The 16,299-nt window shown below is 43.4% G+C and overlaps 1 protein-coding gene across 3 annotated transcripts in view; it reads left to right on the forward strand.

Annotated features, from left to right (window-relative positions):
• The window catches only part of caprin1b (cell cycle associated protein 1b), a 154,434-nt gene that overhangs the window by 115,814 nt on the left and 22,321 nt on the right, over positions 1 to 16,299 (forward strand). For all 3 annotated transcript variants that reach the window (XM_038808235.1, XM_038808236.1, XM_038808234.1), the window contains one exon: positions 11,736 to 11,939. In XM_038808235.1, the coding sequence (XP_038664163.1) occupies positions 11,736 to 11,939 (204 nt within the window). The remainder of the gene's footprint in view (positions 1 to 11,735; positions 11,940 to 16,299) is intronic.

Consider the following 16,299-nt stretch of genomic DNA (forward strand, 5'->3'; position numbering starts at 1 on the left):
ACGCCCATTTGTCCACCGACAACATGGCCAAATGGACCCGTACACTTATCTCCCATGCCACAGAGGCAGGACAGAGAGCTTGTGCTAATTATGACCCCTCAGATGAGGCCAACAACGAAAAATGGGTTTTAAAAAGGTTATCCCGCGCTTGGGAGCAATCGGTACACAGTAAACCCGCGTTTAGAAAACCCAAGGAAGCGCAGGCAGAGGCAGATATCCAAGCAGTTAAAGCGCACCAGAACCCGCATGGGTGAACGAAGGTAGAAACAGCCCCCCACAGGAGTGTTACAAATGTGGACAATTAGGTCACTTTGCACGTGAGTGCAATGCCCCACAAAAGCCACAGAGAGCCCAGCAGACAGGCACTCTAAATAGAAATAGGACAAAGCCCATTCACAGTGTAAGCGCCCGTTCAGACCAGGCAGACATGAACGGAGCAAACTGACGGTGTTCGGGCTCCCCCACTTGGGTCTGCGACACCCTTTGTGATAGGTCCGGCCGACCGGTCATTGCAGCGAAAATACGGGGACAGCCCATTGAATTTCTCTGGGACACAGGAGGGTCCCGCACCACAATTAATTCCTCCACCATGTTCCAAAAAGACACGTGGCCCACTACAGACACAATCACCCTCAGCGGCTTTACAGGCCACTCACAGCAGGGACACATCACAGCCCCTGTACCCATTCAAATTGGCAACATTACAACAAAACACCCCATAGTTTTAGTTGATCTGCCCCACACAGCAGAATGCATTTTGGGCATCGATTTCATGAACTCCCACAACCTGTCATTTGACCCAGTAAATCAATGTGTCTGGAAAATTGCAAAGTCAGCAAGAGCCCCCGCAACGCTCACAGTAGGTGAGTATGCTAAGAAGATTAGCGCAGTCGGCGATTTCTGGTTTGAGCCGACCACGATTAGCGCGGGCAAACAGGTTAGGGCAGTTCTGCAGAAAAACAGGACAGCATTTGCAAGTCATAAACATGACTATGGCAAGATGGCTGGTTTGGTTCAAATTACAGGACCTGACCCTAGACTTCAAAAGCACTATGGATTTCCCCAAGAGACAGAGGGAGACATCTCGAAAGTTATTGAAAGCTTATTAGAACAGGGCGTACTTAGATCAGTAGCTTCTACTAATAATGCCCCGATTTGGCCAGTGAGAAAACCCTATGGATCATGGTGACTGACCGTCGATGACCGGGAACTCAACAAAGTCACCTCTGCAGCAGCCCCCACTGTAGCCATAAGTCCCGAGACCATTCTCAAACAGGGACTCAATTCACGATTTTTTACGGTTTTGGATATCAGTAACGGATTCCGGTCCATTCCATTGGCGAAGACGTGCCAGTATAAATTTGCGTTCACTTTTAAAGGTCATCAGTATACGTGGACATGCCTTCCACAAGGATTCCACAACTCCCCCTCCATTTTCCACCGACAGCTGGCAAATAGTTTAGCTAGATTTTCTCGCCCTGAATGTCTGGTCCAGCATGTAGACGACCTATTACTGCAGACAGACCAAGGCAGAGCACATCGCACTTCTGTCCGAACTCCTACAGCAAGTTGGATGTAAAGTGAACCCCAAGAAGGCCCAGATTTTGGAAACAAAGTGATATATTTGGGAACGATTATCACGGATGGTAAACGCGAGATCGAGCAAAAAAGGATTGACTCGATTGTCAAATTGCCCCTTCCCCAGAATGTTTCAGCCCTCCGGTCGTTTTTAGGACTGGTTGGCTGCTGCCGAAACCACATAGACGTTTCGCCACCAAAGCAGCACCCCTCAGACCCCCTAAAGAAAGGAGCCCCTTGGGAATGGCTTCCACAGCATACGGATACTGTGGATGCTTTGAAAAGAGCACTCATTACAGCCCCTGCACTACAGGTTCCAGACCCACTTTCCCCCTACGCTATAGAGGTAGCTAGCACAGATCGCACCCTTTCGGCCGTGCTCCTCCAGGAACGGCACGAACAGTTAAGACCCATGGCTTACGCCTCCAGAGTTTTAGATCCTGTGGAGCAGGGATTTTCGGCCTGTAGAAGGCACCTGCTTGCAGTTTTCTGGGCAGTTCAATATTTCTCGTATATCACCGAACTAAACCCCATCACCATCCTCACTGAACACACCCCCACCCAACTTTTCCTAGACGGACGACTTAAGGACGGCACAGTAAGCCAGATCAGAGCAGCCAGATGGACCCTTCTTTTGCAGGGACGGGACATCACTGTTAAAAGGACTAAGACCCACACTTTCCTAGCTGACAACCTACAGTTCCGAGGCACCCCCCATGAATGTGAAATTATCTCTCCACACCACAACACAGGCCCCTTTATCGCAAAAACACCCCCCAAGAAGATTAGAAGTTCACCAACAGCATCTATGCAGAGAGAAGGGGGCTAATGTTTTGAGCTAGATGACTCTTGTCAAAGCTAAAGAACTGGAAATGGGGTCAGATTTATACTGTTGGGGGGCAAGAAGCAGTGGGGTTGGATAGAGGGCCACCGATAGGCAGAGATTGACAAAGATGTTGTGAACAGAAAGACAAAGATGATTAAGGGTGCTGATAGTGGCACATAAAGAGTTTAGAATGTGTTAATGGCACAACAAAGGTTATTAGTGTGTCAAAGGGCAACTAGAAACGGGACAGGTGGTCCAAGTCGGATGGGGTTAGAGAGGGTGGCGAGACGATTATGAGGGAAAGATCGATGGAAGAAATGTAAATAAATGTATAGAAATAAAAATAGGGTGAAGGTGGAGGAGAGAGTTCACAGTCTGAAGTTGTTGAACTCAATATTAAGCCTGTAACATGCCTAATCGGAAAATGAGGTGCTGTTTCTCCATTTTGCGCTGGGCTTCACTGGAACAGTAAATCAGGCCAAGGACGGACATGTGGCCATGAGAGCAGGACAGTGAGTTAAAATAACAAGTGACTGGAAGATATGGGTCCTGCTTGCGGAGGGACTGAAGGTGTTCTGTAAAGTAGTCCCCAGTTTGCATTTAGTGTCTCCAAACTTGAGTAGACTGCACTGGGAGCAGTAAATAAAATAGACCAGATTGAAGAGGTGCACGTGAAGTGCTGTCTCACTTGTAAATAGAGTTTAGGCCCTTGGTTAGCAGGGAAGAGGTAAAGGAGCAGGTGTTACACCTTCTGCACCGGGAAAATGCCTTGGCAAGAGAGTGAGGTGTTAGGGCTGATGGAGGAGTGGACCAGGGTACCCTGGAGGGATTGGTCCCTGCAAAATGCTGACGGGAAGAATGAAGGGAAGATGTATTTGGTGGGGGAACTTCATGCTGAAGTTGGTGGAACTGGCGGAGGATGATTCTTTGGATGCGGAGGAAGGTGGGGTGAAAAGTGAGAACAAGGGCGACCCTATCCTGGTCCTGGAAGGGTTTCAAGGGGTGAGAGCAGAGGTGCAGGGGAGATGGGTCAGACATGGCTGTGGGCCCTGTCAACCACAGTGGGTGGGGAACCACGAGGGAGGAGGAATGAAGACATCACCGTTTTGCAAAGTGGCATAATCGGAACAGATGAGACAGTAGGCGAAGGAACTAGGAGAATGAGATGGAATCCTTATAAGACGTGGGTGTGAATAATTGTAGTCGAGGTAGCTGTGGGAGTCAGTGGGTTTGTAATGGATACTAGTTGATGGTCTCTCCCCAGAAATTGAAATAGGAAGGGAAGTGCTGGAGATGGACCATGTGATAGAAAGGTGGAAACCATATTGGAAATGTTTCAACTTGTGGGTTTTGCATGCTCACATGAATACTTTGCTAGCCCATAACTCATCTAGGAGTGTTCATGCGCGGCACATGTTGGCGGGTTTACCTAAACTTGCAGAGACAGTTATGAAGTCTTATTTGTCTATTTGATAAAAGTTACAAACACGTTTCACTTTTACAGGAAATTAAAGCTCAAATTTTATTTTGAAATTTGGTGCTTTTCTGTTGCAACAAGGTATCAATAAATGTGTTTAAAATTAGCTTTACAACACACTTGTCATGTCTTATACATTTTGCTTTAGGTACACAAATTAAATAAAACCATTAAAACAGAGTTTAGGAATGTTATTACACAAGTCCCCAAGTCAAAACACATCAGGACATATCAAGTAAAATGTAGTTCCTTTTACTCGTGCAGTGTACAGTATATGGAAGGCTCTGAGCCATTTGTAAGGCAGGGTCTCTGTTCCATGTAGAGCAGTAGTAAAACTGACTGCTGAGGGCTCAAACTATTTAGACCGCAGCTAGAGTACCATATTATGAGGATGTTTTCAGGACCGGAGAATTTTAGCTGGGGATAAATGAGATAGACTGGCATTATTTTCTTTGGAATGCAGACGGAGACATTTTATGGTGATATATAAAATTGAGTCGCCTAGTTAGAGTGGCTGGGTAACACTTCGTACCATTAGCAGAAAGGTCAGTAACCGGGCCACAGATTTGGGGCAGAAGGGTCAGAGGCCAGTTGAGAATTTTACTCTGAGCATTGCAAGTCTCAAGCTCACTTGCTGGAAGGCTATTAGAGACAGAAACTGCCATTGCATTCCAAAGATACTATGGAAAACTCCCTGCTGTCGATCATGCATAGTCTTCCTTACTGGCATCTTGGGGTTTGTGACAAAATTGGGAGAGCTGCCCTGCAGACCAGTCAAGCAACAGCCTGACATAGTCTCGCACACGGAATCATACGTCGGGTAATGTCCAAAACATCACCATCCTAGTGTAGGTCCTGTACCATCAGCAGTGATATACAGTCAGGAGGGAGATGCCTGGCAGTCCTCAACATCAAATTGTGACCCCACTGGGTTTCACACCAGCAGGTCAAACACTGGCAAGGAATCCTCCTTCATAAAGTCAGAAGTAGGGATGATTGCCCAAGTTTAGTTCCTTTCCAGCTCCACAGATACTGGAGCAGTCCCTGCCCATATGCAGCAAGACCTGGACAACATTCAGATTTGGGGTAATAAGTGGCAAGTAACATTTGGGCTACACAATAACCATCTCCAACAAGGGAGATTATAACCATCGCCCCATGACATTCAATATCATTACTATTGCGGAATCCCCCAGCCTGAACATCTTGAAGGGGGGTTACCATTGACCAGAAACTGAACAGGACTAGCCATATAAATACTGGTGAGTTCAAGAGCAGGTCGTAGGCTAGAAATTCTACAGCAAGGAGCTTGCCTCCTGGCTCTCCAGAGCCTGCCCACTATCTGCAAGGCACAAGTCAGGAGTGTAATACTCTCCACTTTCCTGGATAAATGCAACTCCAATAACACTCGAGCTTAACACAATCCAGGACAAAGCCTGCTTGATTGCTACCTCTTCCACAAACATTCACTCCCTCCAGCACCTACAAACAGTTTTTTATATAAATTTAGAGTACCCAATTATTTTTTCCAATTAAGGGGCAATTTAGAGTGGCCAATCTACCTACCCTGCACATCTTTGGGTTGTGGGGATGAAACCCACGCAGACATGGGGAGAACGTGCAAACTCCACACGGACAGTGACCAAGGGCCGGGATTCGAGCCCGGGTCCTCAGCGCCGTAGGCAGCAATGCAAACCACTGTGCCACCGTGCTGCCTTGAACAGTGACTGTTATGAGCACCATCTACAAGATGCACTATAGGAACTCACCAAGATACTTGAGACAGCACCTTCCAAACCGATGGCCACTACCATCTAGAAGGACCAGAGCAGCAGATATCTAGGAATACCACCAATGGGATGTACTCCTCGAAGCCAGTCGCTATTGTGACTTGGAAATATATCACTGTTCCTTCACTTGTCGCTTGGTCAAAATCCTGGAATCTCCTCCCTATCAGCTCTGTATGTGTACCTACACCTCGGACTGCAGCAATTCAAGAAGGCCACTCGCCACCGCCTTTGCAAAGGAAACTAGGGATGGACAGTGAATGCTAGTCTAGCCAATGACGCCCACATACCGTTTTTAAGAGAAATGGGCACAGAATGGAGTACAATCCACCTTTGTTCTCATGGCCAGAGAAAATTTGTGCTAATATTTACTGGGATACGCTTTTGATTGAAGACCTGCAGGTAAGTTTCCATGGTGAGCCTTTGGACCCGAGTGGAAATTCCCCATCCCCCACCCCAGGTTCCAGGATGAGGAACAGGTAGGTTTAGTGATGGCAAGGCAAAGAGATGGGACAAGTAGAGGTAAAGCATGGTTGATGGCAGGCCTTTAGGGAGGATGACAGATGGTGCATTGATGCAGCATGGAGGGCTGTGAATTTTTTTTTTCAACCGAGTCGCTTGTTGGGTCTGAAGGAAAGACCTTGAGACATAGGAGCAAAATTAGGCCACTTGGCCCATCGCGTCTGCTCCGCCGTTCAATCATGGCTGATATTTTTCTCATCCCCATTTTCCTGCCTTCTCCCCATAACCCCTGATCCCCTTGGAAAGTCCTATTGGTCCTGGTCTACAGGCACTCATTTAGCTTATGGATCTTGGAGTAAAAGAACCTCTTTGAAGCAGTGACCACAACATGGTAGAATTTAGTATTCAATCTGAGAATGAGAAAGTTGGGTCAGAACCAACTGCTACACTTAAGTGTAATTATAAAGGAATGAGGACAGAATTGGCTGCAGTGGACTGGGAAAGGAGTTTAGCAGAAAAGATGGTTGATCAGCAATGGCAGACATTTATGAAAATAAATGACTCCCAGCAAAGATATATTCCAGTGAGGAAGAAGGATTCTAGAGATAAATCAATCATGGTTAACCAAGGAAGTGAAAGATAATATTAAACTGAAAGAAAAACATCAATGGCAAAGATTAGTAGAAAACCAGAGGATTGGGGAAGTTTTAAAAATTAGCAAAGGATGACCAACAAAATAGAGGGAAAAGATAAACGGAGGGTAAATTAGCAAGTAATATAAAAATGAACAGCAAGAGCTTTAAATATATAAAACGGAAGAGAGAGGCCAAAGTGAATGTCAGCCCCTTCGAGAATGCGACTGGGGAAATAATAATAGGGAACCAGGAAATGGCAGAGTAGTTACCGTATATACTCGCGTATCATGCGACTTTTGAAAACCTAAATTTGGGGGGTCGCATGATACGCGAGATACAAAATTTGCGGGTGTGAAGTGCTGGCCAAGATTAGGCTGTTAGGCTGTTAAGCAAACCGTATCCATTTACGGTAAGTCAAATAGTACCCAGTAGTTAATGAAACTATTATATTTATTTTTGGACATAATGAAATATAAAACAGGAATACATATGTAGGTTAATTAATCCGGGACTTGCAGTAAACACACGAATGCCCATTTTTCGTGCTTCTCGTAAAGCATAAAGTCTTATTTTAGATCGTGTTATAATATAACCATTTTCTCGATTTTCGGACACCCACTTTGATACTTTATCTTCTCACTGCGGCCAATGACATTTCGACCCGCGATTTGCGCATTTATAAGAAGGAGTTTCCTTCAATTTTTCTTTTTGTTTTCTCCAGTTTCGGACACAGCTTTCTCCGACACCAAACAGCTTTGCAGCTTTAACGTTGTTGCTTTGTTCCGCTTCGGCAACAACTTGCAGCTTCAATTTGGCAGTATATTTCTTCGCAGATCTTTTCTCCATAGTGGCTAAGGGTAGAATGTATTCGATCGTTGTTATGTGTTACGGTACTTGTTACGTGTTAGGTAACTGTTTATTATCGTGATTAGAAACAGCAAAACAGCTGTTTCTCATTCGGTTGTTTACGGCGGAAAGCCTAGCCTAGTGTCATCTGGTATCTCAAAAAAGTGACTCGCATGATACATAAGATATATGATAAAATCATGTTTTGGGGACGAAAATTTAGGGGTCGCATGATACGTGAGATCGCAGGATACGCGAGTATATACGGTAAATAAATACTCTGCATTGGTCTTCACGGTGGAAGACGCTAACAACATTCCAAAAGTGTTAAATAACTAAGGGAAATAAATATAATAAAAAGTATGAGGGAAACTAATGGGGTTAAAGGTTGATAAGTCCCCTGGACCTGATGGGTTACATACCAGAATATTAAAGGAAGTAGTTGCAGCGATAGTGGATGTAAATTCTGGAAAAGTACCAGAGTATTGTAAATGTGCCAAAGTAACACCTTTATTCAAAACAGGAAGGAGACAAAAAAAATTATAGACCAGTTATCTTATCTTTGCCATTGGGGCAATGTTCGATTCCATTATAAAGGATGCAACAGCAGAGCATTTAGAAATATATAATACAATCAAGCAAAGTCAGGTGAAATAATGCCTGACAAATATTTTTAGAATTCTTTTGACGTAATGAGCAATGTAGATGAAGAGGAACCAGTAGACGTAATATATTTGGATTTCCAGAAACGACTGAATAAGGTACCACACAAAAGACTACTGAAGAGAAGATCCCATAGTGTTGGGAGTAGTATATTAGCATGGATAGAAGATTGGCTAACCGATTGACAACAGAGAATTTTAAGGATGATAACCTATGACTAGTGGTGTGCCACAGGGATCAGTGCTGGGATCACAATTATTTACAATATTTATGACTTGAACGAGCGAAGTGAGTGCACTATTGCCAAGTTTGCAGATGGCAGAAATATCTGGGGACGCACATGGTGAGGATGAGACTTTCTACAGAGGGATATTGACAGGTGGGCAATAACTTGGCAGATGTAATATAACGTAGGAAAATGTGATGTTTTGCACTTTGGGAAAGTAAAGGTGTTGAATATTATTTATATGAAGAAAGATTGCAGGAAACTACAGCACAGAGGGATTTGGAGGTTCTCATGCATAAATCTCAAAAAACTAATAAGTTCAGGTAATTGGGAAGCAAATGGAATATTGGCCTTTATTTCAAAGGGAATGGAGTATGAAAATAGGGAGGTCCTGATGAAACTATGCAAAGCACCAGTTAGACCACACCTTGAATAGTGTAAACTGTTTTGTTCTCCTTATCTAAGGAAAGATATACTGGCATTGGAGGCAGTCCAAAGAAGGTTCACTAGGTTGATCCCGGTGTGGAGGGATTTTGTTATGAGGCGAGGTTAAGTAGGTTGGGCCTGCACTCGGAGTTAAGAATGTGAGGTGATATTGAGACACAGGATTCTCAGTGGGCTTGACAGGGTAGATGCTGAAAGGATGATTCCTCTTGTGGGAGAGTCTACGTCCAGAGGGCATAATAAAACAGTAAGGGGTGGCCATTTAAAGCAGGGATAAGGAGGAATTTCTTCTGAGGGTAGTGCATCTGTGGAATTCTAAAATTATACCTCCTTTAACTTCAGAAGTTACCACAGCAAAATCTCTTAAATTTTAAAATTATATCTTGTCCAAATAGATAGTCCAACAGATCCTGCAGTAACAGTACGATTCTTGAAGACACCGTGGAATTAAAGGAAGTGTGTGAAAAGTTCAGTTTGGAACACTCCTGGAATCTGGAAAACTTTGCATGCCAAAGGATAAGGCCATAAGGTGTAGGAGCAGAAGTAAACCATTCGGCCCATCGAGTCTGCTCTACCACTCAGATCTTGGCTGATCCGATAAAATCCTCAACTCCACTTTCCTGCTTTATCCCCATAGACCTTGATTCCCTTACTGATTAAAAGTTTTGTCTACCTCTGCCTTGAACATAGTTAATGACTCTGCCTCTGCAGCTCTTTGCGATTCACTTCCCTCTGAGAGAAGAAATTCCTCTTAATTTTGGTCTTAAATGGGTGAACCCTTCCTCTGCGATCATGCCCTCTGATCCATGGATAATTATCCATGGTTGCTTTAGCATGAAGGAACCAACCCTTTGTGGCTGCCTGTGGTCCAGAATATCACAATCTTTGGTCATAATTTTTCATGGGGCCTTCAAAGTACAGTTAGCTCATTCAGGCATCATGTGGTCTCCTGAGCATCGAAAACCCTGAAGTTGGTTTATGAAAGGTATGCAAGATCCTGTCTTGCTCAATCCTTGATGTCAGTTTAGGATCTTAATTTTGTTTCCCATGAAGTTGCATTTTTTGTGATCTGTTGACTGTTTTTGTCTCAAACAGTTGTACTGAGTTTCAGTATTTCCAGTTGGTGAGTTTCAAACTGTTTGCTCTAATTTATTTAGTCCTGTTTATCAATAATCTTTTAACCCTGACGTACTTTAGTTGCATTGTTTTTTAAAAATCTGTCCTCCCCGGTGTTTTGCTAGTTTTTCTGCCTGCTCTGGCCATTAGATCAATTGACCAATGTTCCTACCACTGGCCACGATATGCTGGCTTTGTCTGAATGTTGGGGATGTCTTTCAGGTCAATTCACCCACCAGTTCTTGGAGGTCTGCAAGGGTGAAATATTTAAAGGTTGTCGAAATTGCTAACTTCAAAGCAAAAAGGAGTAGGGAGGAGGGATAATCTAGCATCATAGTTTTGCGAATCATGTTTTGCGTTTTGGTATTTTTTAATTGAATTTTAAAAATAAATTTGTCATTAAAGGAAGTTTCTGTCCCCAAAAATCAGAGAAATGGTACTGCTGCATAAACTTCTCCATGATTACTGTGGGTGGTGTTACTTTTTCTGTGACAATGCTCATGTCCAACAAGAAGCACGCTTTGTGGAATGGTGCAGTTTCTGATTACAGAACTGGATGCTAACACACATTCCAGGCTGATCAAAATGAGCGTAAGTGGGCTTTAATCTCAAAATATTGAACCAGTGTTCTTTGGTGTGATTTAATCCTGTAAGAAAAAGCAAAATAATTATGAACTTTGACAAAAAAAAAGTAAACTGAAGGTTTGGTTATTCTGCCATTTGCTGAATCCACTAGGTACCTCTAGCCTGTTATGCCATTCAGTCAGAACATGGCAGATGTGTGTCCTTGGTTCCTTAACCGATAACACCTTTAACAATTATCTCTATCTCAGTTTTGGAATTTCCAGTTTACCTTGGCTCAATCAGGGAAACATTGCTAACATGAGGAAACACTTACTTGAACAGCGAGTGATTAGGACTAGGAATGCATTGACTGAGAATGTGGTGGAGGCAGGCTCAAATGAGGCATTTGAAAAGAAATTGGATGAGAATCTGAAGAGGTAAAAATTTGTAGGCTACAGGAAAATGCAGGTGAGTGGCACTAAGTGATTTGCTTCTACAGAGAGTCAGCACTGGCCAAATGACAGCCACCTGTACCGTAACCCTTCTATGATTCGAACAGCTTTTGGTGGGGCAGGGGAAGAGGGGTGCCATCCACAAAGCAAGTATAATTTTGGGCATGCTCATTGTTGATTGCAGCTATGGAAAAAATTGCACCACCCACAGTAATCACTCAGAAGTTTGATCAGTCGTACCGCTTTTAGTTTATGGGAAGGGAAAAACATTTTACTACAGATTTATTTTTAAACTTCACTCAATTGAGAAATCTCAAAATAACAATGATTTGCAAAACCATAATGCTAGATGTGTCTTCCTTCCTATTCAGAGTTCTGTTGCCATTTGTGCTAAGAGGAGATTTCTGCACAGCCTAACTAAAATTTAAGATTATGCCCCCTTGTTCTGGGCTCTCTCACCAAAGGAATTAATTTCTTCATCAACTCTTATGAAATCCTTAGATAAAGTTAAAACAATTCCGAATGTATTTTGTTAATGTTATTCCCAATGAATTAAATTAGTCATCGTTGCATCATTTTTCATTTACGTTCTATCTTGGGGACTGTAGCCATCACTTTAAATTGCATAATACTAAACTATTGTATTTTTCTTTGCACAGTGGTTAGTCCTTACCATGCATCCCAAGACCAAACACATCCTGCTGGAACAACTCATCAGCAGCTATCCCAACAGCCTCAACAGAATGCAGGCTTTACACGCACAGGACAAGCTTTCTACAACAGCAGGGGAGTGTCGCGTGGTGGCCCACGCAACGCACGAGGAGGAATGAATGGCTACCGGGGACCTGCTAATGGATTCAGAGGTGGGAAATAGCTTTTATTCCTCTGACTTGCATTTTGGGCATAACTTAATTGGTAAAGATGAGAACAAAAATTGTTTCCTTGTGAGACTATGTGTATATAAAATGGGCCAGAATTTGCTGTAGCAGGACATCTACTAGCATCTGCTGTTTTAGTTTTGTCCCTGCGGCCTTCAGTTCAGAAATGTGCTGCAAGCTAATTGGAGCACAGTGAGGGAAGCAGGAAATTTCCGACTTGAATGAAAGGGCAACCAATAGGGTATCTACTTAACCAATGAAACTAAAGAATTGGTAAACTAAACACCGGAAGGACTGCGAGGGAGGGTGAACCTAATATCAAGTCCAGTACAGAATCAGAAAAAGAGGGAGAAATATTTTATTGAGAGGGGGGAAATGGCATAAAGGATAATAAATATTTTTGTAAAAAATAAATCAAACCTGAAGGAATGAGTCTACACACCTGTAATAGTTATGTTTTCAGTGCCCAGCAAGTTGTTTGGCAATAAACAATAATGTTACAATACTATGACCGCTATCAATTACTGCCCCTAAATATAATGCGGTGATGATATTAATTGCTGGTCTACATTGAAGCAGTGGAATGCCAAACTGCTGACAGTGGATGGTGCAACTTGGGCAGCACCTTCTGGATATTTAGTGTAACCACACATCTGGTCCTCACCCGAGGTTGATGTGCCAGGGATCAAACCTGGCTCCTCGGCAGCCTAATGCAACAGTGCCAACCACTGTGCCGCCCATGCACAAAGAACAGTAAGCACCATTTGGGGAGCTGGATAGGAAATGAGCAAGCAAGACCTCTGCTACCATGTGCAAGTAAGTATGGAAATAAGAGATCAAATCAAATAAAGCAGCTGACTGCATGGCCAGAAAGGTGGTGTATGAGGAAGAGTTTTAGATTCTTGGGTTATTGGAAACCAGCTCTGGAGGACCATCCCTCCATCTCAAGTTTAGCAGTGGGGATGTTTGCTGCTGATTGTAGCAAGACACTGAGAACATTCAGGTTTAGGGTGATAAGTAGCAAGTAACTTTAGCGCCACACAAGTGCCAGAGGGAGGACCTTCGCCAACTAAAAATATCTAATTATTTCCCCATATCATTCAATGACATCCTCTTCTAGAAACATCCTTTGGATTACCATTAACTGGAATCTAAACCTAGACAAGCTATGTAAAATTGTAGCTCCGAGAGAAAGCCAGAGACTCTGAATTCTGCAGCACATAACTCACCATCTGACTCCCAGAACTTGAAGCACAAGTCTGGATTGTGATGGAATAATGTCCACTTGGCCTGGATGAGTTCAGCACCAACAACACTTGAGAAGTTCGACACCGTCCAGGACAAACCAGTCGGTTTGATTACCTCTTCCACCACGTTTAATATTCACCCCATCCACTGGAGCAGTGTGTACCATATACAAGATGCACCGCATTCTACAATCTAGACATAGACATTATTTATTCAAAGCAAAGTGGAGAAATATATGATCCCCCTGGCTGGGAGAATTAGTTATCCTGCTTTGTGGAGCTGCAAAGGCAGTTTGCCATCTTCTATCAACCAAGCAGCAGCAGAACCAGAGTTGTCTCCAGTTTTAAATTGCCTGGCAATCTGCACTTTTTCTACTGGAACTCCTGTATCAATGCCTACAAGACTAAATAATCTCTGTGTGCCAATCGCATTGTGGAAGTCATCTCTACTGGAAAAGTGGATTATCCAACATCTGTCTTCACCCTGCCAACTCTACACCATTGGGCTTTGCTGGACTCACATGAAACAATAATTCCTATCTTCTCTGTGGTCTTTGCCCTGAGCTTCTTTCTACTCTTCATCCCACTTTTATGTTTGAATGAAAAGGTGGCCACGTGATTCTGTATAAAATAAATTGACCCTTTTAGTTTATCCTGTTTCAGGTCTGCTGTGGGGTTATTAATGCCAAATTGGATCACACCAAAACTGAGGGGTTGGGAATATATGCCATATATGAAGGGGGAAATCAAAAACATCATTCTGCTTATAGATAGATGGTGAGAGGAGAAATCAGAGCTGTTCACCTCCATCCATCTGTCTGTAACAACAGTGCAGAGGTTCATCCCAAAGAAAAGAAAGGTTATCAGAGGGAGGATTAGGCAGCCATGGCTGACGAAGGAAGTCAGGGAATGCATCAAGGCAAAAGAGAGAGCCTATAATGTGGCAAAGAGTAGTGGGAAGTCAGAAGATTGGGAAGGCTACAAAAACAAACAGAGGATAACAAAGAGAGAAATAAGGAAGGAGAGGATCAAATATGAAGGTAGGCTAGCCAGTAACATTAGGAATGATAGTAAAAGTTTCTTTAAATACATTAAAAACAAACGGGAGGCAAAAGTAGACATTGGGCCGCTCCAAAATGACGCTGGTAATCTAGTGATGGGAGACAAGGAAATAGCTGAGGAACTTAATAAGTACTTTGCGTCAGTCTTCACAGTAGAAGACATGAGTAATATCCCAACAATTCAGGAAAGTCAGGGGGCAGAGTTGAATATGGTTGCCATCACAAAGGAGAAGGTGCTAGAGAAACTAAAAGGTCTGAAAATTGATAAATCTCCGGGCCCAGATGGGCTACATCCTAGAGTTCTAAAGGAGATAGCTGAAGAAATAGTGGAAGCGTTAGTTATGATCTTTCAAAGGTCACTGGAATCAGGGAAAGTCCCAGAGGATTGGAAAATCGCTGTTGTAACCCCCCTGTTCAAGAAGGGAACAAGAAAAAAGATGGAAAATTATAGGCCAATTAGCCTAACCTCGGTTGTTGGCAAAATTCTAGAATCCATCGTTAAGGATGAGATTTCTAAATTCTTGGAAGTGCAGGGTCGGATTAGGACAAGTCAGCATGGATTTAGTAAGGGGAGGTCGTGCCTGACAAACCTGTTAGAGTTCTTTGAAGAGATAACAAATAGGTTAGACCAAGGAGAGCCAATGGATGTTATCTATCTTGACTTCCAAAAGGCCTTTGACAAGGTGCCTCACGGGAGACTGCTGAGTAAAATAAGGGCCCATGGTATTCGAGGCAAGGTACTAACATGGATTGACGATTGGCTGTCAGACAGAAGGCAGAGAGTTGGGATAAAAGGTTCTTTTTCGGAATGGCAACCGGTGACAAGTAGTGTCCCGCAGGGTTCAGTGTTGGGGCCACAGGTGTTCTCTTTATATATTAACGATCTAGATGACGGGACTGGGGGCATTCTGGCCAAGTTTGCCGATGATACAAAGATAGGTGGAGGGGCAGGTAGTATTGAGGAGGTGGGGAGGCTGCAGAAAGATTTAGACAGTTTAGGAGAATGGTCCAAGAAGTGGCTGATGAAATTCAACGTGGGCAAGTGCGAGGTCTTGCACTTTGGAAAAAAGAATAGAGGCATGGACTATTTTCTAAACGGTGACAAAATTCATAATGCTAAAGTGCAAAGGGACTTGGGAGTCCTAGTCCAGGATTCTCTAACGGTAAACTTGCAGGTTGAGTCCGTAATTAAGAAAGCAAATGTAATGTTGTCATTTATCTCAAGAGGCTTGGAATATAAAAGCAGGGATGTACTTCTGAGGCTTTATAAAGCACTAGTTAGGCCCCATTTAGAATACTGTGAGCAATTTTGGGCCCCACACCTCAGGAAGGACATACTGGCACTGGAGCTGGTCCAGCGGAGATTCACACGGATAATCCCAGGAATGGTAGGCCTAACATACGATGAACGTCTGAGGATCGTGGGATTATATTCATTGGAGTTTAGGAGGTTGAGGGGAGATCTAATAGAAACTTACAAGATAATGAATGGCTTGGATAGGATGGACGTAGGGAAGTTGTTTCCATTAGCAGGGGAGACTAGGACGCGGGGGCACAGCCTTAGAATAAAAGGGAGTCACTTTAGAACAGAGATGAGGAGAAATTTCTTCAGCCAGAGAGTGGTAGGTCTGTGGAATTCATTGCCACAGAGGGCGGTGGAGGCCGGGACATTGAGTGTCTTTAAGACAGAAATTGATAAATTCTTGATTTCTCGAGGAATTAAGGGCTATGGGGAGAGAGCGGGTAAATGGAGTTGAAATCAACCATGATTGAATGGTGGAGTGGACTTGATGGGCCGAATGGCCTTACTTCCGCTCCTATGTCTTATGGTCTTAACAGCAAAAGAAACATCGGGGGAAAATTAAAAATCATTCTGGCAAATCGGTGTTAATTAAGAAAAGCCAGATTCGTTAAGGCAAATAGTGTTTAACTTGCTAGGGTTTTTTGCTGAGGTAGCAGAGAAGATTGATGAGGAAAATGCTGTTGATGTGTCTACCTGGAAATTCAAAAGGCATTTGATAAAGTACTGCAGAAGAC

Source organism: Scyliorhinus canicula, chromosome 9, assembly GCF_902713615.1.
Source record: "Scyliorhinus canicula chromosome 9, sScyCan1.1, whole genome shotgun sequence".
Lineage (NCBI taxonomy): Eukaryota > Metazoa > Chordata > Chondrichthyes > Carcharhiniformes > Scyliorhinidae > Scyliorhinus > Scyliorhinus canicula.